The following is a 23082-nucleotide window of genomic DNA, read 5'->3' as shown; positions in this document are numbered from 1 at the left end:
GCTCTCTTTTAGCTTTATAAGGCAGCTGCATTTCACGGCTCTTCATGCCTGCCTTGTTTGGTCCGCACTCTTGGCTGCGTCAGTTTAATCTGAACCAAAATAACAGGTGTGAAAGGTGCCTTGAACCATGGTCCAGACCTATGAACAAAATGTTGTCTGACTTAAAGAGGTGGTCTCAGTCCAGGTTGTTTGCAGTGAGATAACACCTCTTTGGAAAGTTCCGACTTTCGGACCAATTCCAGGAAGTTGAGACAGCATAAAACAGTAGAAGAAGTTGCCCAGACTCAAAGGGCTGCTTTCAGGTTTCCCCTCTGGTGACGTTTGAATGATGAGGACATTCATTGAAACTAGTGTTAAGTAATGTGCCTCCAGTTGGTGATTCTGTTAGTAATACCTTGATAATGTTACAGTGGCAGGGAAATGTTACAAACATGAACCTTGGCTCAGACTTTTGGGTTTGAAAACACCCATAGTGAAAAATATAGTGATGAATCCATAACATGAGTACATAACATAGTTCATAGTTTATGTTTGTGTGTGTGTGTGGTGGTGTGTGTGTGTGTGTGTGTGTGTGTGTGTGTGTGTGTGTGTGTGTGTGTGTGTGTGTGTGTGTGTGTGTGTGTGTGTGTGTGTGTGTGTGTGTGTGTGTGTGTGTGTGTATAATGTGTCCCTCTGTCTTGCAGCCAGACAAGCAGGAGGACGGGACAGTGACAGGGAAGGACAGATGGAGACAAAAACTACTGTCTACCATGGCTGCAGGAATACCGGTAACCCCTCCTCTCCTCTCCTTCTCCTCTCCTTCTCCTCCTTGTCTCGACTCCCTCTTCTCCCTCTTTTCATCTTCCTTTTCTTTTCCCTCTTCCTCTTTCTCTTCCTGTTTCCTCTGTTTTCCACTCCTGCAGGCTGCTGTATATCTGTCCTTCTCTTGCTGTCCCATCCTCTGGCTGCTACAGTCTCAGCTCCTCAGGTATCTGTGCAACTTCCTCTGCATTTTGTTTAATGTAGCTCCAGGTATCTGCCTTAGTCGTCTGTATAAGGGATTAAAAGCACGATTGATCAAAATGCATTTCACTGCCCATACTTTCTTCTTCTGCGTGAACCTGTGTGAGCAGGAATCAGTATCATGTCTATTTTGGGAAGGTTTTACTTTCCTGAAGGCAGTATTTCAAGAAGCCAATCGCTCATTTATACTTTAAGAATGTCTTTATTACCGTAACTCACTGTGATACTTTTGTGACACTTGATCTTTGGAAAAAAAACTTTAAAAAAAAGTAATTGTTCTTGTCTTCTCAAGCTATTTATAGGCGATAAATTGTCCTAATACACACTAATGTTGCTTGTTTAGTTCAGAAATATATTTTGGTAACGTATTGACTCTTGAGAGATAAAGTGGATGGATGGATGGATGGTGGGATGGATGGGATGGATGGATGAAGGGTGGATGAAGGGTGGATGGATGGATGGATGGATATACTTGGTATATCCGGCTCAACCAGGTGAAGATGTATTTAATCCAAAGCTGAAGGAAAAGGTAAAGTCTTGTTGGACAGACCTCAAGACACAGATGCTAATGTGGAATTACCACTGTCTGGGGTCCAGTCTAAACACTGGATAAATATAAATATATATATATATATATTTAAAGAGAGGAAGCTTGTGGAAAAACTAGAAGGATAAAGGATTCAGAAAAGATTAAAGATTAGAAAATGTCTTCAATGACGTGTGGCTTAAAGCTATAGAGCCAACAGCAAACAGGCAATGACTTAAATGTGCACCTCACTGAATTAGGAATTTTACATGGATGTTGGATATGTAATTGGCCCCTCTGTGTAAATTGTGGCCCTTTAATGGTCCCTGATTTAGAAAAATCCTACAGCCAGTGACTATATTGTGTACACTGTGTACACATTGCACATGTGTGAGACACAGCAGTTTTTTTAAATTGAAAAGACAAAGCCCGAGCCTCTTGGATCATTTACTGAAGTACCGTGTAACTTGCACTGTGGGCTTTTTGATTCATCAAACGCTGGTGTAATTACATTGATAACGACTTTGCTATGACTAATGCTTTGCTGACTCACTGCTGGGGCCCATTAGAAATCCTAAAAATGGAGCAGAATCTTCATTCATTAATGTCATTAGTTACATATGTGCTTTTTCTGCAATGACGACTCAATATATCCGCTGTGAAATGCCAAATGCATTTTCTGCAGCTTTGGCAAACATTTAGCCCTGAACGGCCTTCACCCCAATCGGCAGTGGAAGGATAGAAAAAAAAAAGACAGAGTGTTAGACATCAAAATGAGACAAAAAGAAAAAAAGACAGCGAGAGACGGACCTGCTGCAAATGAACAGAGAGACTTGGAAATGAAGAGAGGGAGCGAAGCAAAGGGAGGGCGGCTGAGTGGGAGTGATGCATGCTGGGCAGGAAGCCAGGGGTAAGATTAGTGACCGTCACTATGGCGACACAGAACTCTCTGACACACTCACACACACACACACACACACACAAACACTTGAACCATTTGATTTGTTACCTGAGACAGTGAAATGTTCTGCAGGATCAGAGAGAGATTATGTTTCAAAGGTACAATTGAAGTGGTTCATTGTATTTATTGATTTAATCAATCAGTAAATGAATGGGGACACTTGTACAGTAAATTGAGTTGAACAACCTTTAATTATTTATGTGCAAACTTTACATCTGACACAGTGAAACAAGCTGTATAAACGTTTATCAATTGAGATTTACTATATATAAGCCTGTTTTACTTATAGTGCAACACAGTTTGCTGACCAGCACAAAGACACAGCACAGAACGAGGGAACTAGACTTTAAAACATCAATATCAACAAAGTCAACATGGAGAAAAAAAAGCAAAGATAATAGAAAAGGAAAAGGGGTCATAATGTTTGGCTTAGATTATTTTATTGTTGTGGGTGTTTAGGTGTGCACGAGTGCGTGCGTGCATTTGTGTGGATGAGCGTAAGGGTTTTAGTGTAGGCGTAAAGGGTAGAGAGCAGAACAGCGGAGACAGCATGTCAATATTTGATAGAGGGAGGAAGAAAAGAAGAAAAGAGAAAAGAGAAAAATAAATACAACGCTTCTAGAGGGCTTCGCTGGTGGGGCACGGATGATGGAGGGGAGCCGTGGTGGATGTGGAGGTGAGCGAGAAGGAGATAAACATGAACCTGTGAGACAGGCGCAGTCCTTCCACCGCTCTCTATATAGGAGACACACAGGTATTTAATCGATAGTGAACAATAGGTTGATAAAGTCGATCCCTGTCCGACAGACGTCACAGATGATGCAGGAGTCGCTATGAGGGAACATATTGCATAGATGGATTGTTCAGTATGGAAATGGTGTTCATGCCATGAGGGGGGATTTCAGATGAACATAATATACACAACGTAATGATGTCAGACTCTTTTGTGATACCCAGTTGTCATTGTGTGTCACTGTTTGACTCATTTCTATTAGGACTCCGGCTGAACCCGAGAACAAGCCAAATATAACACCTGACCCATTTTACTACTGTTCTTCTCGCCGAAGTCTGTCCTCACTTCTAACACACACACACACACACACACACACACACACACACACACACACACACACACACACACCCTTTCACTCTGGAGGTCTCTTTGTCCTTCACTAACTCAGCCCCTCAGGTTCCTCAACTTTTTGTATGTGTGTGAAAATAAATAGTCTCCTTGACATACATTTTTCTGTACGGGTCCACGCAGACCCCTTAGTGGGTCCAGCCCAGAATGACTGACCATGTGGTCGAACTGCACCACATGTGTGCTGACTGTGAATATGATGGAAAAGCATGTTTCGTGCACTATATTCCACATCCTTGATCCAGGTTTTTAATGTTGTTCGGCCAAATGCAACTAAAAAGGAGCAGTTGGTCTTGCTCTCAGGAAGTCAGCATCACGTTGCATGTGTCAAACATTTCTGTATAGAAACGTGCTGTCCGCATACAACTTCACAGTGATGCATGTCCTCTTATTTGCTGAGGTATATACTTAAGGTGGGAGGTAGCAGAACGCAAGTCCAGACAAGTTCTTTAGCATTTTGCCTGAGAATAAAGATTCGGCCCACAAACCTGTTCTTAGTATACAGTGCCTCAGGTACACATTATACAGAAGAAGCTGGACATATACTGTAAAGTGCTTGTTCATTAATAGGATACATTTAATAATTGTATTTAAAAGATTCATTTATTTCACTCAGCTGGATTGAGAGGTACAGTGGTGGATCCAGATCATACCAAGATACCACAATGATGAATGTAGATAATGGGCTTCCTTTGCAAAAATAGAAACGTATTTGTGTAATTAGCTTTGAACTTTTTGAACTTTTATTTATCTAAAAGAGACAGTGTACATTAATTAATATAAGTAGGAGTTAGTTTCTGAGACTCATTTTAATCTGCAGTCCCAGGCAGGTTGATTTTAAAAAGAGAACAGACAAACAAAGAAACAGCGAACAAACAACAGACAAACAGACAACAAACTTACAGATATATATAAAACTTACATGCTGAGGCAAAATCCACGATATACAACAGTTAGTAAGAGTTAGACAATTAAAATGAGACGGAGACAATGATGTAGGAGTTTAAACACTTTAAAGAGTGTTTCTTTGGGGGTGCAGGAATGATCGTGGATGTTCAATATGGAGAAAGAGACAGTTTTCTTACAACTGATATCTGTGAAAAAAATAGGATGTTTGTTTTACAGGTTGCACTGTGCCAGTGTATTCACTAGGTGGCGCCATTGTCTTGGCTATCAGTCCATTATCTGTTCGAATGTGAACGTGTGTGTGCGCGCGCGTGTGTGTGGGTGGGTGGGTGTGTGTGGGTGGGTGTGTGAAATTCCTCCTCCTCTGCCTGAGCCTGCCCATGTAAGTATATGTGAGTGTGTGTGCCTGTAATCACGCTGCTTGGGGGAGAGGGGTCACATTCCTGAGGATGGGGATGCAGCAGCATTTGACTGAGCAGAGATCAAACCAGAGACAGGCCACAGAAACAGCTTTTCTCTTTCTGACACAAGTGGGTCACGTGCTCCCACCGGACCTCAGGGCAGACAGGCATGTCGTACACCTTACACATCTCAGTGATTGCCAAGCGTCAGTGATTGGGTCTCTGTGAATAACAATATAAAAAGGATGGTCTAAACCTCTGTTGTGAGTTGGTGCCTTTACTGACACTAGGACAGTAATGTGATGAGAATGGACATGCAGCAGGATCAGAACCAAACCTGCGGCGGCTGCAGGAGGCTCGGGCCTCCACGTGTGGGGCATTCTGCCTCATTTCTTTCAGCAGACCATCCAAAACTTTCATATTTGAGGGCAGCCTGGACTTTGTGTTGTGCCGATCTTTTCCTGCCTGTCCACAAATCCTCAGAACAGAGTGGATTCACCGCTCTCAGGGTGGTGATTAGTTTATTTTTGCACTCTGAAGAGTTGAATGTGGACAGTGTATATATTGTTTGTCTTTAAGAGAACTCCTCAGTTTTCTTGCTCAGAGTTTCCTATGAAACTTGTTCTTTGGCCTCTCCTCCACGTGGAGATGGGGGCTATAGGGAGTTGTGTCCTGGACTATTTATTGGCTGGATTTATTACCCTTGTGGCGTTTTGTCATCACACAAGTTTGCCTGAGAACAGTCAGTCTGGCGGCAGAGACTCCCGGGAATCGCGGAATTCTATCAGTAGTCCACCACATGACCCCCGATTAAACCACAACCTTGAACAGACAAAATCAACAACAAATAATTCATTCATTAGTGAGATAAGGAGATGGTGGTAGGGTAATTCTTTTAGCTTCAGATTTGGTGTATATATGTGTGCTACTCACGGAGAAAGTGAGTAGTTTTCCAGGCGTAAAAGTTTGTCCATATCAAATATTTCATTTTCACCAAAGAATTTACTAACATAAAAGTACAAATAAATAGACAAAAATGTACTTAAGTAAAAGTATCACATTAACTTTTGACTGTAAAATTTAAAGCAAGTACTTACTTTATAATGTATATACTTTAGTCTTCCAGTCTGTTCCATCATTATGGCTGAGAGTTGGTGCTGTCCTCTTCTGAAGCCATTTCAGGTGTTTTGCTCCTGTTGAAGGAGGCGGGGTCTAATCTTACCGGCCCGCTCTGATTGGATCAGTGGAACAGTTCCTCTCTCTTAAAAATAATACAAAAAACAATGTGAACATGTAACGCAGTGCTTTGGAGAAATCTTCCACAGTAAAATACGGATATTAGAAAAATGTGCTTTGTTAGATCCCACCACAGATTCTCACATGTGGATTAAAGTTGATCCATTTCTTCTTATGAGTTAGTCTGCAGCAGCAGTAAAAGGGTATTTTCTCATTTCAATACAAAAACAAGTTTTACAGACATTTTCCCACGTTAGTTTCCTGGGAAAATGTCTGAATCACTTTAACTGAGATTCCGTGGAATGTAAACCTTTGTGCGAGGCTGTCGAATTCCGGATGCCGACTGTAAAACTGGTCATTGTGCTCCTTTATTCCTCTCTGTTGAGATGCAGTAATATTTCCTGTGGAGGCAGTGACATACCGCTGCTGCTTTAACTCTCTGTCCTTTTACACACTGAGGAGAACCACGACGCTGCTCTCTGCATCAGGAGATTTATGTTTCTTCTCTTTTCGGCTCTGTGCTCTGCAGATCTGCCGATAGAAGGATTGTCCAATGCATCACTCTCTCTCTCTCTCTCTCTCCCTCCCCTGCTCTCCCCTCTCGACAGACTGCCATAGACAAGTTGACCTGGAAAGACCGTCTCCCTGGATACCTCATCAACGTTTCCTCCATCCTCTTTATGGTTAGTTTATTTAAATAAAACAAGTAATTCATACATTTTCTTTGTATCGTACATTTTCGAAATGTGCATGGAAACACTTAAAATGGAAAAATAACCAGGTAAACTACAGATTCAAAGGGTCGTACGCTGACCTACATCAATGTTTTCCTTGAAATATTAATCCCTGCCACTGCACTTTGACTATCAGACAAATATGGTGCAGTGATGACTAATTTATTGTCCTTTTTTTTCTTCTTTTTCACTCCTCCAGTTTGGGCTGACGTTTTCTGCAGTTTTCGGGGTCATCGTCTACCGCATCGCTGTGTCGGCGCTAATGGCCATGAGCCCCGACCCGGAGACCAAGTCCAACGTTCGGGTGACGGTGACGGCCACCGCAGTCATCATCAACCTGGTGGTTATTCTGATCCTCGATGAAATCTACGGAGCCGTGGCAGTGTGGCTCACTGAGCTAGGTACAGAAACAAGCTGTTCGCAATGCACATGTTCGAATTCCTGCAAGAAGATTTGAGGTTAGTTGTTACCGCTGCTTTCAGTGGTTGAGCAAAGCCCCTTCAGAGCCGGGCATCATTTCATGAGCAGTAGGTCAGGACAAAGGCCCATGACACTATGGTAAATGGTTTGTATTTATATCGCGCCTTTCTAGTCTTGACAGCACAGTTTTGCAATCCACCCGTTCACACACACACTCTTACACTGCCGACACAGCTGTCAGGGGCAATTTGGGGCACATGGAATGGGGGGGACGGGGATCGAACTGCCAAACTTCTGGTTAGAGGAGGATTCGCTCTATCTCCTGAGCCGCAGTAGGTGTCCTGCGTCATGAGGGACACAAACCATTTTCTCCAGATTCTACCCTCCTGGGTGGCATCTCCACCTCCCCAGGTACTCAAGCAAACGGCCCAGGGCATCATTCATTGCAGAGGCCCACCGCCATGTGAGCAAGGCTCTACAGGACAATCCTGTGCTACTTCGAGAGCTTGGCACATGAAACAGAAACATTTACTCTTAAACGCCATGTGAGCTATTTGATTTATTCAGTTATTTATTATAACCTTGGGTGTTTAGAGCAACACAACTGAACAGCTCTTTCATGGTGTTTTATTACGACATGGGATGTTTTTCAGTGCATGTCTAGTTGTTTAGATGTCTTCACTTGCCCTAAACCAAATTACCTTCAGGATTAATGAAGTTGTAGTGTGTATTGTAAAGCCAGAGATAAACATGTCCTGACTCTATCTTGATCTAGAGGTTGTCAGAGTATATTAATGATCTCATCATGCAACTCTTGGCAAGAGAGCTGATAAGAGTTTTTCCCCAAAAATGTTGAACTGTTCCTTTAAACTTTACAGTTATGTCCAATATGTCACCACTTTCAATTCACCCCCTCAAAACAAACAGCAGTTTAGAAATGTTCCATAAATTGAAGCGTATCCTCAGAACATGTTCTTAATGTACTCTGATTCTATCTTCACCAATCCACTTGTGTTTTTCATATCCACGACATATTTCCGTAATACTGAGGGGGAAAATACTGCCTTTAGCAATTCAGATAAAAGAAAAAAGGAAAGATTGGCATCATCCTGTATGGGCGAGTGGGAGAGGAAGAAAAAGTGTTTCTGCCTCTTGCCGGACAGTTTGATGAAACTTTGATGTTTTCACGCTCCAGCTGTCCCATCAGTCATCCCACGAGCTTTTAACCGCAATTACATTCATATTCAAAACCTCAGGAATAGAAGAAAAAGAATGGCAAGGAGATGTGTGAGAAAGGGGGGAAATGTGTGTGTGTGTGTGTGTGATATTGCTCGTCGTGCATGACCTAAATTCTACATATTATTATAAGAAAAGCAAGTCCCCATAACTCATTATGGGGTAAATCATTACATCTTTAAGATGAACATGTCTTTTAAGGTCTGGTTAAAGTTAGGTTTATATTTAGAATAGGGTGGTGACATGATTGTGTGTGTATGTGGGTGTGTGTGTGTGTTGTGATGTGTCACATTATGTGGACTTGTCTTCCTAATGGGGACCGAAAATACTCCTCATAACAAAGATAATAACATTTTATGATGAAGACATAGCTTAAGCTTTAGGTTAGGGTTAAGTAAGTAGGAGGAAATCAATGTCAGTTAAAAGTAATGTCCTTTGATGTCGTGGAGAAACGACTGTATATGTGTGTGTGTATCACAGAGAGAGAGAGAAATAGAGAGAACGAGACAGAGTGGGTGCCATGTGAAAAGAGCCAGTATTTTAACCTACTTCCACCACAGTGATCATGTTATAACTTCAATTGACAGACTGACAGAATCACTACTTTTCTCAGAACAGACTCAGAAAAACATTCATTTCTATAGTTCAGCAATATACATACATCTCAACATCTTCCTCTCAGCCAAACCTGATATTCTGTACATACAAATTCTCTGTTATTTAACGTGCTCTTTCTTCTCTCTACCCCTTTTTATCTTTTCAGAGATTCCCAAAACAGAAACCAACTTTGAGGAGCGTCTGATCCTGAAAGCCTTCTTACTCAAATTCATGAACGCGTACGCACCCATCTTTTATGTGGCTTTCTTCAAGGGAAGGTAAGTCCTGCCTCTGTGTGTGTAGAGGAGTGTGTGTGTGTGTGTGTGTATCTGCATATCTGTCCTGTAATAATCTTGTAAATGTACCGTGCACATATATAAAGTCCGCCTGAGTCTGAATGTTGCTTTGTGTTTCCACAGGTTCGCAGGTCGACCTGGAAATTACGTGTATGTCTTTAACGATTATCGGATGGAAGAGGTTTGTCATCACTCTTTTTTAAAAAAAATTTTATCTGACACTCTTTGCATTTGTCTGAATATGTAAAACAGGAGCACAAGAGTACAAATACCAAGTGGTCATGTCTCCCTCAGTGTGCTCCAGGAGGCTGCCTCATCGAGCTGTGCATCCAGCTCAGCATCATCATGCTCGGGAAGCAGCTGATCCAGAACAACATCTTTGAAATCGGCATCCCGTAAGTACACCACGGAGGAGGAAGTAACACAGTGAACAGACAATAAGATCAGTCGTGGAATATACCACTTGGATGGTGACACCTGTCATACACATAAATAGACAGTGATGATAACCCAAATGATCCGCCAAATTTTTATTTTATTCATGGTTTGTATTAATTCCCATACCATATCAAATTATAGTTTTAATAATAATAATAATAAACGTTATTTATGTAGCACCTTTCAAAACCATAATAAGTCCAAAGTAAGTAAATCATACAAACGCCAGATCATACTTAGCGATTCAATCGAAGAAGACAGATCAATGAACAACAATAAAACTATTTTAAAAAACAACGTTAAAACAATATAATTTTTTAAAAAACTATAAAAACTGTGTCTGAGGAGTGTGGTGCTCCCGAGCCACCTTTGATTAGAGGGTGTTCATAAAAAATGTTTTTTATATTAATGTCATGACATACAGTCGTCTCAATCTGTTCAATCCAAAAATGTAATTTTTAAAAATATGTTTGTTAATAAATGTGATATTAAAACCAGCAAAGATTAAATTTGAGTTAACATCTCAAAAAACACATTGATATATTCTGTATCTCTTTGACAAGCTTTGTTAAAAGGCTACAGCAGACTTGCTCGCAGGTCCCTGCAACACTCCCTCACCTCTTTTTGTTCCCAAAAACATTCCTCCCATGTCTTTACAATGGCAACGGCTCAGCCTTTAAATGCAAATCCCAAAGGTCAGAGGTCGGCTCTGTCTATAACAACTGTCACACAACAGAGGTGCCTCTTGGCTGCCGGGCTGCACTGTTACTGTTGCTGTGAGCGCAGCCTGACCTCCCGACCCCTTTGGATGAGTCCCATCAGACTCTGTGGTTTCTCCAGGACGTCCAGCGAGCTGCGGCACATACCATCATACCATCTAAATACCACCTCCACATCTGTTTCACATTCATCCATCGCAAAAAGTTTTACACCTGGGAGGCGACCAGGAACGCCACTGTCTTTATACTGTGGGCCAGCACGCCGGGTTTCATAGCGATTCTCAGGAGTCGTTGAGTGAAGGCAGAGACATTAGAGACATTTTACAGGTCTGCAAAAATGCACCTGACCCTAAAAGCTTCTGTCTAAAGATATAACAGATGGACCGGTGCGTTTATAAAAAAAAAAAGAAGCAGAACACAAACAAACCAAAAGAACCCGGACATGAGGCTGAGCCCCAACCACCCAGAGGAGAAAACACATGTCAGCTGTTTGTATTCACAGACTCGTTCTTTCAGTCACTACCCACAGCTCACAAACATGGGTGATGACCGGTTAACCGTGGTGAGTGTCGGAGAGGTGCAAGTGTCTCCAAACAGCTTGTGACTTCGAAAAAATCCCATTAAATTCAAAACTATCTTTTTCACCTTTTCTAAACTCAATGTGAAGCTGTGCTGGATGGTACCTCTCTCACATTCAAATCAAAATACTGCAAAACACGGGTCAAATTAAACATTTTGTGATTTCATATTTATTATCCTGCTTAAAGTCTGGTTATTGTTTCTGATCACTTTCATTGACCAGTGAGTGTGTAACTTGAGTGTGTGTGTGTGTGTGTTTAGGACCACCTCCTTACAGTGTAAACTGTAATTCCCTTGTGTTTGTGTGAAACCCATATAAATATAGCAGTTAAGCATTTAGCTGCTTTAATTGGAGTTTTTACAAGGAGGACACACATTCACATGCTCAACCACATGCATGCACCATAATACAGACATGCATGCACTCATTTGTGTATGTTCACACATTATATTGTATGTAAGTTTACACTAATAAGAGCTACTATACATGCACACAATAATACTGTACTTGCCCCCGCTCATCTCTCTGTACCTGGCTCTCTCTTAGCATCACTCAGCTTCATGAGCATCGCTGCCAGTCTCTGTGAAAGTGTTTATATTAGTGGATTGTCCTCCCCCTCGCCTCACCTGCCCTGGGTGAGGCGAGGGGGAGGACAATCCATGGTGGCCTCCTGGGGACATTAAAGCATGAAAGGTCCTCTTCGGTGCAAGGATTAGATGTGTCCATTCCGGGCTTGTGTAGACACATGGCAGTGACACATAGTGGACTTTGTGGAAGAGGACCCACTGCTGATGTAAATAAAGGGGCCATTCTAATATAACGTGAACATGATTTAAATTATTCTTAGTTTTGGGTGATTGTATACTAATGAAAACATCATAATAACCATTACAGTCTGTTTCTGTCCTACACACTGGACCTTTAAAGGTCGTTGAAAGGAATCTATCACCAGAAATTGAATATAACATAGTCCTAGTGATGTTTCACTAGTGTGTGATAATCTAAATTGTACGAATTGTTATTTCTTCTTTAGAATAAGCCCTTTATATTTAAATACTTTATATTAACATCGTGAGCGGGTCGTCTCTACGGAGGCCGCCATGTTTTTCACAGTAGCCCAAACTGGACAAACTAAACACCTTTTGAGTTTTTATGACAACCAAAGGCTGCCACAGCTTCTCGTGTTTGGAAGGGGAGGCTGAGGTGATGGGTATTTAGCTGCAACATGCAACTTCACCACTAGATATCACTAAATCCTACACAGTGGACCTTTAAAACCAGTCACTGTTCCACAAGGCTAAATATGATGTGACATTACATTCACTGGCACCTCCCAGTGATAACATCAAAAAAATACTTTCTCTTCGGTTTTTATTATGACTGTCTTGTTTTTTAGTCACAGTAACATTACATTCTTTTAATTAAAATAACCTTCATATTACCTGGTGTTCTCGTTTTATAGTTAATCGTTCTATCCATCTCTCTCTGTCTGTCGTGGCAGGAAGCTGAAGAAGTTGGTCCGAGCGCTGAAGAATAAAGGATCAGCAGAAGAGGAGAGGGAGGAGGAGAGGCCTCCACAGCAGTGGAACCTGGACCACGCTCTGGCTCCTTTTGAAGGCCTCACGCCCGAATACATGGAGATGAGTGAGTCTGCACACACATACACACACACACACACACACACACACACACACACACACACACACACACACACACACACACACACACACACACACACACACACACACACACACACACACACACACAGTGAGTGAGAATAATAGCCTCAGGGACAAAAAGCAGCTATTCGGGCACCTGCATACTTTTAAACTGAGTATTCTGTTAATCCCTGGGAGGTGTTATGTAATCTGTATCTGTGAGGAACAACAAGACCCTGCTCAGCTAAACTTGCACATCTTGAATGAAGAATTTAAGGATCCGTGATTACCTCATTCAGTGTGCAGAACTTGTTACATTCATCCACATGCAAACAAGTGTACATTCGGTTGTAATGAGGATTTGTTTACGCGCATGTCTGTCACAATCCCCATCCACAGAAATTCTTTAAATAAAGTCACAGATGAATAATCTTTTCCTCCTTCATGTGTAGTCAGCCTCAGATGCTTTACCTTTCCCCTATTCGTGCCTGTCAGTCAGGGTGTGCGTGAGATGGAGCTACCAAAAGTTTTAACCCTCCCCGACCTCTTCTGCTTTTATTCTTACCCTGTGCCTGAGCAGGAAGGCCCAGCGCTGCGTGGCTTGGTTTCAGCCACTTTGTTTGTTTCCCATTAACAAAGCCTGCGAACTGTGATGCAAAATGAGGAGGGGAACAGTGATGGAAATCTCTAAAGTTTGAACATCTGGGTCACTGTGCAAATGATGTATATATGATTTTTTTAAACAATAACTTTGAAAAAGCTGGCAGTGTCACTGCTGCTAAGCACCACTCGGCCCGTTCAACTTTCCTTGGCACAAGTAAAAAAGTTTAAAAAAAACGATAAATCCCAAAAATGTAATTATCATGTAATAATATCCAGAGAATCGTTAAAATGCATCGTGAGGAAGACCAGGAGGCAGAGAAACAACTGAGATAACCCACGATGTTAGTTCCAGGTTAAGATTGGAAAACTGCAATCACATAACAATGAGATGAAGTCAACAAAGAGAAAAAATGTGATCAGGATGATAGTAAAATGAAATCAAGAGTATTGATAGTTTTCATAAATGTTTGTCGGGAGTATGTCAGTCTGCCAAATGTCATCACACAGAACGTTCACTGGTTCAAAGAGAAACAGTTATGTGCTCGTAAAAGTTGACTGATTCACTGGCTGTGAAGGGGAGATTTATATGGAGCTGGTTAAGAGCTGCAGGTGTTGAGTTGTTATGTGTGCTGGTATATAAATACAAACACATGCTCACTCACATGCACAGAACCACAAACACACGTAGCTCTTAGCGTATATCACGTTTTTTTTTTAAGGACAAAGTGAAGTCTTACAATTTGATGAAGGAGTTACTGACAAATGCACAGTGACAAATGTAATATTTATTTGAAATTGAAACTTAGCAGTTATGATTAAATGTAAGTGTTTTGGTTACAATTGTGATCAGCTGATGTATCCCATAAATAACAGTTTTTATTGGTTCTATCACAGTTTAACACAATTATCACATGTATCTCCACCTTGATTTATCGGTCGGTTTATTGGTTTGTTGGTAGCTTGGTTGATCTGTTGGTTGGTTGGTCGATCGTGCGGTCGGTTGATTGGTTGGTTGTTTAGATTGGTGGTTGGTTAGTTGGCCCGTTGGTTGATTGGTTGATTAATTGATTGTATGAGAGAAATACAAGAGTCTTCATTGAATGCAGTTCCTTCTCTGAATGTGGAAAATCATTGAGAACCCTTTTTTTTTTTTTTAAATGGGAGTTTGAAATGCAGCTGAGACTGACTCACGATTGGTCGAGTGCATGTATGGGCGGATAGTGGGAGGACGTGGAGATGCGTCATCCATCTTTATTAACAGTCCATGCTCCTCACAGATTTATATCTCAGAGCGTTTCCTGGTTGACAAATTGCAGCAGCAGTTCAGTAAACATGCAACAACATTATTTTATAACGTGCCAACGTTTGTCTTTGCATAGTGAAACGGTAAAGCTGGCCATATTGTGCTATATCCATAGAATGAAAAGAAAATTTGATTTTGTTTAAATGTTGTGAATTGCAAATAAAGTTTTGCTGGTAAAAATGTTTCCCGTGTTCTACATGAGACATGTTCTTGTACATGTGGAGTGCGACACAAGCTTAGAAGGAGTTAGGAATATACTGTGTGTACTAACGGGACAAACACAACAATTGAATCTTTTAACAAACAGAAGCAGGTTGTTATATTTGGAAAAATTCACTGGCATTTATAATAGCAGCTACCAGTATTTTTATGTGGAGGTTCATTTTTTTGTCTTTGGAGATGTTTTAGTTTTGACTTGCAATGGTGCCCCCACCCAGACCGCAAGGAACCTGGGTGTGACACTCCACAATCAACTCTCCCTTATCGCCAACATAGCTGCAACAACCCGCTCGTGTAGATACATGCTACACAACATCAGGAGAATACGCCCCCTTCTCACTCAGAAGCCCGCATCCTCTTCAAGACACTAATACCTGCGTACCGTGCTGTGTCTACATCCAGGACATGGTTAAGCCTCACACCCCAGCCTGTCCACTCTTGCTGCTCCCTCACTGAGAGCTAGCCACTCAACAAAATCATGACTGCTTGCTGTCCTGGCTCCCAAATGGTGGAACCAGCTCCCAACTGACATCAGGACAGCAGGCAGTCTACACATCTTCTGCTGCAGGCTAAAAACACATCTCTTCCAGCTACACTTTGGTTAAGAAGATGACAGTCTAATAACCATCGTCAGTTCTCGAAAAAAAAGTTTAGTTGCACTTATATATTGCACTTACATGTAGCACTTCGTATTTTTTAACACTTTCATGATTCTTGCTGTTCTGGGTTTGTACCCTCACGGTTGATTGCACTTATTGTAAGTCGCTTTGGATAAAATCATGTGTAATGGAGCTGTGATATGATAATGAGGAGATTTCATGTGCTAAAGACACCAGAGGGAGGTGGGAGGTAGAGAAACTGACAGAAAAGGTCTGACACAGTGAGGAATGTCAGAATGTCTGAGCTCCACATGCAAACACACACTCGCACGTAGTTGTCAGCTTGTGAATGGGTTGTCCTGGGTTTGTGTTACAACTCTGTTTTGTATTCGTCTATGTATCCGTGAGCCCCTCTGCTTATGTTGAGGTGTGTGTGTGTGTGTGTGTGTGTGTGTGTTTTTCTTTGTGTTTGCACAGTACATGTGTGTGTGTGTGTGTGCCTGGGCCAGCCCCCGAACCCGTCAACCTCGTCTCAGGTAGATAACGAGGTGGTTCTAAGCTTGCCCTCCAGCGCTCGCGGCCCCGCTGCTGTATTTTCTTCCTCGCCACTCTTTGTCTGTGCGTGGCGTCCCGAGGTCGAAGCCGTCAGTCTCCCGCTCGCTGGAAATCCCCGTTCCCACACTGCTGAAGTTCCACTGCTCCGATCAGTGCATCAGAGAAACTGCCTCGTCTCTCTCTCATGTTTACTTTCCTTACTTTTTAGGAAGCAGGTGGATGTTGTTCTGACCATTTATTGATCTTTATGTATCGGTTTATAAAGATGTCTCTTTTGCTATTTGCCTGGACTCAGCCAGGGTGTTATTCGACTGCAAAATCCAGTGTTTGGTGTAATTTGTTATGCCCTGTCCAATAAATTCCCATCACGCTTAGTTTAAATATAAGTCATGCATGATGTGTCCGTGGGTTATCTAACAGAGTGCATAACATACAGTAAAGATTTACACACATAGTTCCACACACTGCTTAATCATGAGAAGTCCCTGTTTAACTGTTGCGGCGTTTAGTGTTTAACCTTAAAAGGCATCATCTGATCCGCGGCACAGACAGTGTGACTCCTGACCGGACCAGCGTCATTCACGGCCGTCGATCTCGAAATGTTTCTGTTGATTTCGTTCCCACGTGCCAACCTCGCTCTTCCTGTCACGTGGTAGAAATGGCTGCTCGAGTCACTGGGAATAAGTTCATATCACACACAGCTTTGAAGATTTAGTACGACCTCTCAGTTTCACGGAGCAAAACAACATGCACTGCAGTTTGTCTTTCGGCCATTTAACTCCGATGTTTTCCAATCCTACAGGGTCTTTAATAGATTTATGCCTCCTCCAAATGGGAGCACAATTACAGTAATATGATTACAGTAGATGTCAGTGCAGCCAACGTTAACCAAGCTCATGTCTCCAGCAAGTTAAGGAAACACATCGAAAGCAATGAGTCTTTCTGGAAACACGACGTAAATCCTCCTGTGTCTGTGCACATCCCTAATGAACTGTGCTTTACCTTGTTAGCACATTACTACAAATGAGTAGCATCTCTTATTACTATTTTTCATTAGATATCAGGGAAGCCAGCAAATTAAATACTTTGAAAAGGAACCGTAACTTTAGCATTGAATAATACCTCAATGGTAAATGCCCTGCAGCATTTTTCTTTTTTTTTTTTCTTTTATAATGTTGTATTTAACTTTTCTTTATGTGCTGTTTTTAAATTAACTAACCTCAATTTACTTCTCTTATTTAGTGGCCTCGTTCTCCAGACCCACATTCTGCTAACTCACGTTTTACCTGCAGGGAACTTAATTTCATTTTCTGCAACTGTTTTTATAGTAATTGTATGTTTTCATGTCTTTATGTACATTAATTGTTGTTAAGCACTTGTTGTTGTTGTTTATTTTATTGTATTTTTTTCATTATAACATACATAATGTAAAGCACTTTGAGCTATGTTTTATGTATACAAGGAATTATTAAAGTTTTATTTTTTCATAAAATTGTTATTGCAAAATTGCTCCTTTAAATAAATGTACTAAACCCGGAGCCCCAAGCTCTGCCACTGCGGCGATGACTGTGGCAGATTTGTAGTATTTTACATGTTGTGACACTCATGATACTACTGTGTTGTAAACTTGAACCTGACAAGCATCTGGTTGTGTTTACTGCAAACTGTGGTGGGATGTCACCAGCACTGTTACAATAGGAACTGTTATGAAGGCTGAAACAGGATTGACATTTGACAAGGACATTCATTGTTGGTTCTGTGTGTACATATGTTACTGTTTTACCGTAATCCCGCAGCGGCAGCAGCTGGATGATGGGAAATGTGGCCGTCTTTGAAAACACACTAAGTGTAGGATTTCAATTCATGACTGGCCCGTTATGAATATTTTATTGTTCCAAATGAACAAAACAGAAATGACTATTATCAACCCTTCACCTACTGTGGCCTGTTTAATAATCTCCTCTCTCTCTCTCTCTTTCTCTCTCTCGCCTGCTGCAGTCATCCAGTTCGGTTTTGTCTCTCTGTTCGTGGCGTCCTTCCCGCTCGCTCCGCTCTTCGCCCTGCTCAACAACGTCATCGAGATCAGACTGGACGCCAAGAAGTTTATTACAGAGCTACGCAGGCCGGTGGCCATACGCGCTAAGGACATCGGTAAGGTGCTCCGACAAATATATAACACAATTCACCGAAAATCCCCAAAATCCCTCATAATAAGTGTTGAATTTCCCATAAATCCCAGTTATTTAGGGTGGTACGGCTTGTGAATCCCCATTTCAGACATCTCTCAACTGAAACTACACTGATTGCATTTTTCCAGAGCTTGACAAACAGACGCCTTTTAGCAGTTTCGTATAGCCATGTTGTTGCTGTTGGCTAAAACCCAAATAACTCTTAAATCAGCTTGACTGCTGCATTGTGGAGTTTAACCATAGGCTTTTATGAGATGCCATCATCCTGTGAGTCAGCAGATGTTCCTGTTGTTCAGGACATTTTCTCACATCATGTTCTGTGGGACAACAGTGTCCTTTCAAGTAAAGTGTGTGAGGGTTTCCCCGCATTGTGCCTTGACAGAAATAAAGGATGTAACATTCTGTGCACAAAGATGTCTTAGTAAAAATAGTTGAAATATAATAATGAACAGATTTTACCAGCAGTTCTCACAATCTAATGAACTCACGCCTGCTCCTCTTTCCGTAGGTATATGGTACAACATACTGAGTGGAATGGGAAAGTTCTCCGTCATTATAAATGTAAGTATTAATGCCGGTTCCTGCATTTCACTATCTGTTTATTAAATTAGTGATGAAGGCAGATGCATGTACAATAGATGTGTGGAGATAGAACTGTATGTGCTGTACACACTGTAGCCTAAATTATGAATATTACAGTTGTGAGTAAATTACCAATGGGCAGTATTGTTATGACATGGCCAAAATGTTGCATAGAAGAACATTACTCATAATAAGTCATGTGTTTTAATAACGTAAAAAAGTTATTTCATAGTGATAGTTCTAGAGACTCGAGATTAGATTGTACATTTTCAACAAAACAATTTGAATGAAAATGAAATCGACAGCTCAGTACTGTGGGCGAGGGTGGATTTGTAGAGACAGAGGTCACAACACAACACAGTGCTTTGCCACTGACCTCAAACTTCTCCGCAGAAACCTTTCTATATGTAATCCAGCTCTCATCACATCTGACATGTGCGTGTCCTGCGCAGACCTTAAGTTGTCTGCTGCCTACCCTGATGCTAGTTGATGTCAAATACAAAATTAGACCTCTGTGTTTGCCTGAGATAATCCCGGTGATGACCTACTGAGAACTAGGACCAAAAAGACCCATAAATGCTGATCTGCGGAGGTCAAGGTGTGTGTATTTGTACGAGGTCAGGGAAGTTCTGCTCGGGATTTGTCTCTGGCCGGCTAACTAAATGCTATTCCGTTTACTTTTAATACTAAACAGATTTGTGGAGGATTTGGAAAAACAGGCAGCAGGAGTTTTTATTTATCCTAGAGCTATGGGGCACTGGACTCACATACACACTTAAGCTGCCCTGGGAGCTTCAAGGCGATGGAAAACTGGAAGCAGAATTCCCCTTTTTGTGAACATGTCTTGCATCTCCCAGTTCTGCAGACTCCATTTGATGTTGCTGCTGCCTGTGCTATTCGACATCTGAAAAAAAGACACTTTGACCCCTGAACCTCTTTCGCTAAAAACCGAGGGAGAAGACTTGGCAAATCGCAACTTTTACAGGCTAAACCAATTTTCTCATGCTGTGATTTTGAGCAGTGCTGACAGACAAAATATTTCTCTGCCCCATGTGTGTCTCCGTCTCGCTCCTTCCCTCTGGAGGCCTTCGTGATCTCCTTCACGTCAGACTTCATCCCTCGGCTCGTCTACCAGTACATGTACAGTCAGAGTGGCACCATGCACGGCTTCATTGACCACACACTCTCCTACTTCAACGTGTCCAGTCTCAAACCCGGCACGGCCCCGCACAACTCTGGAGACATCACCGTCTGCCGGTAAATACGCACGCACGCACACACACACACACACACACATACACAAACACACACACACACACCACACACACACATAACACACACACCACCTTCCTGGTTCAATATAGCAAAACAGATACCTATTTATTCACGTCTTCATTCACATCAATTTGCACACACCCGTCACTTTGTTGTGTCGATTTTTCCTTTTGTACTTGGTTTTAAAAAAAAAAAACAGTCACGTCAACTCTATAAATCTTTGACACAGTAAATCTATTTGAAGGGTTTAATCCGGGGGATTTTTGTCTTCGTGGATTAAACAGCGTTAGCCTGTCTTGTCATAACTTATAACTTTGACCTTATCTAATACATAAACACCGCCCTTGAAACTCTGTCTCAACAACAGTTAACTTTCCTAATCATGCTCGTGTCAAGGCTTGCATCTATTTAATCTGACAGACGGATGTCTCTGTCTCTCCTTTGGTTTATGGAGTGGGAGTCGATCTCCAACTGGATCCTGTATTTTCCTTTCAAAATCCAATTCAATTCAATATGTGTATCTAAAAATTCTTAGGTAACAGACTGATTACTGATGTGCCCTTTCTTATATTTACACTCGAAGCCATGCAAAACATTCACTGCCCTTTACCTGTCGGCCTGTGTTGTCAACAGCAACTGTGCACGCCTTCTTTCTGTTTTGTGCCATAAAGGAAGACAGGATATTCTGTTTTTGTGATCTATGTATATCTTTTGCCTCTATTTTTACTATATACAATATGTATTCTTAAATTAAAACATTAAATTGCCGCAGGTAATCCCATTCTTGGCCATCAAAGGCCTTTTGCATCTATCTTTTGCAACTGCACAAGTTTGCTTCTGAGACAGAGTGGAACATATCTTCCTTAAGAATTTTCTTGAATCAAATTGGGATAACTTAGCGAATATCCCTTGATGAAAATTTCTCAAACCAACCTGGTCCCAACCACAGTTATCAAATCAATCCCCTGATCCGCACCGAAATGTAACGGGTGCTTGTTTTGGCCACGGCCCACCCCTCCAGAACATTTCATGGAAATCAGCGTAATCCCGCTAAATAACAAACAAACACAGATGAAAACATAACATCCTTGGCGGAGGAAATAAAAAACAACATGAACAATCTAATAGTTGGAGCAGTTTTGGTTTGAGATGCCGACACACACCTTCCCGCGTTGTCGCATTTTGATTCCTTAGCTAATGACAACGGATATGACAGATGATGTCACAAGGCCAGTGAAGCTCCTTCGGCGCATAGCTACAGACAGTGCACCATTGTATCTTCTGTACATTTTCACGAGTGCCAGGGGCAAACGTCTCTTTCATAACACCAATATAAATCGCTGCGGAGGAGAAGGTCATGGATGCCGGTGGCCACAGATAGCTGGGGCTGACCTGCTGTTGCATACGAGAGCGAAGAATTGCAGTGCCTGAATCGAGTCTTTGTGTCAGTGCGGTGCGGTATGTCCCGTCCGAAACACGACAAGATACTCTACGTCCTGAGCGATTATTAGGCGTGAAATTGGCTGGTGGATGTTCCAAGAAGGGCACATGTGTCTGCGGGGTGTGTGCTGTGTATGTACAGACTGTATCCAGGCAGCGCGGACAACGCCTCTGGGCTCAAAGCAAATGATTCAGCGCAGTATGTAATTCAAAGTATGTCAGATGCTCCAGACAGTTCACAACCTTCTTTTTCTTTTTTTTCTCTCTTTCCTTTTGACCCGGTTAATTTGGGGGTGTCTTGCATGAATGCATACATGCAGAGGGTTGGGGCGGTAGGAGAGAGGTCACGAGCGGATGACTGAATGGAGGATGGTGTCCAACAGGGGATAGAGAGATGAAATGGGAAGATATCATTGAGGAAGATGATCAGATGAGATGATAAGATGCAAAGATCCAGACAAGGGAGGAACAGTAAGGGAGAGGGGAAGCATGGACGCATGTGGAAATAATGCAAAGGAGAAAGGCAGGGGCGGTGGGGATGGGTGAATGGTGAATAGACGGGTGGTGTGATCGAGGCCAACCCCTGAGGTTTTTCAATCTTTAATGGCGTTTAAAAACAGCCATGTGAGGAGCTTGAAGACAGCTTCTGCCTCAGTGAGCCGAGCATGCCTCCGCATCTCTGCAGTCATGTTCTCTCCACTATACTCCCAGTGTTGAAGTGCGAAATAGAAATTGTGGGTAAACTATGAATTCGGCACAGTGGTTACGATTTAGAGCTGTCACCAGTGTCTGCAAACACAAGTTACAGTCTATTTACAGGGAATCACTTTTTTCGGAGGCCTTTTGTAGATACCAAGTTATTCTGCTCCATTTTGTGTTTTCTGGCTATTTATGTCATCGGGTTGCAGTAGCGTATATGTTACTTAAACTTAGCAATGTAAAGCAGATGTAGAACGCATAAACATAATCCGGTCAGGTTCCCTTTTGTTTGTCTCGCTTTCTCTCCAAGTTTCGACACAATCCATATGTGCTAAAAATAGACCTTGTGTACGTCGGGCGGCTTCGTGGTTTGTGGTCAAGCCTTGAACCATAATGTCCATGGTTGAGCTCCCGGTGAGGGGGCCTTGGTTTCATGTCGTATCTCTGTCTCTGCTTTTGTTCACTGTCCCTTTTGTAGAGATTTAAATAAAGGCAAAATGCCAAAAAAGGAAGTCTATTTATATACTTTTAAATGAAACAGAGGTAATTTGCAACAGAACTATTTCCATCAGATAGTACATTAGGTAATTTAACAAAAACAGCCGCTGGTTATTCTGTGCGAGGCCAATCTGTGTGACAGCCGACAAATGCATAACTTTATTGGCCTATTTACACACAAAAAAAACATTTTACAGTGGGAAAAATTACTTGGTGAATAATGGATAAGACGGGCGCGTCTCGGTGGTAGAGTGGATTGTGCTGTCGTT

General features: G+C 41.9%; 1 protein-coding gene across 1 annotated transcript in view; it reads left to right on the top strand.

The window, feature by feature from the left end:
- Nucleotides 1-23082, top strand: part of ano2b (anoctamin 2b) — a 66877-nt gene that overhangs the window by 29328 nt on the left and 14467 nt on the right. Inside the window, exons 16-24 of the mRNA XM_035148134.2 lie at nucleotides 6782-6856; nucleotides 7107-7308; nucleotides 9327-9438; nucleotides 9580-9637; nucleotides 9751-9851; nucleotides 12695-12837; nucleotides 18129-18281; nucleotides 18828-18880; nucleotides 19986-20158. Of these exons, the coding sequence (XP_035004025.1) occupies nucleotides 6782-6856; nucleotides 7107-7308; nucleotides 9327-9438; nucleotides 9580-9637; nucleotides 9751-9851; nucleotides 12695-12837; nucleotides 18129-18281; nucleotides 18828-18880; nucleotides 19986-20158 (1070 nt within the window). The remainder of the gene's footprint in view (nucleotides 1-6781; nucleotides 6857-7106; nucleotides 7309-9326; nucleotides 9439-9579; nucleotides 9638-9750; nucleotides 9852-12694; nucleotides 12838-18128; nucleotides 18282-18827; nucleotides 18881-19985; nucleotides 20159-23082) is intronic.

Source organism: Hippoglossus stenolepis, chromosome 22 (assembly GCF_022539355.2).
Source record: "Hippoglossus stenolepis isolate QCI-W04-F060 chromosome 22, HSTE1.2, whole genome shotgun sequence".
Lineage (NCBI taxonomy): Eukaryota > Metazoa > Chordata > Actinopteri > Pleuronectiformes > Pleuronectidae > Hippoglossus > Hippoglossus stenolepis.
This window is presented reverse-complemented; position numbering and strand designations above follow the sequence as displayed.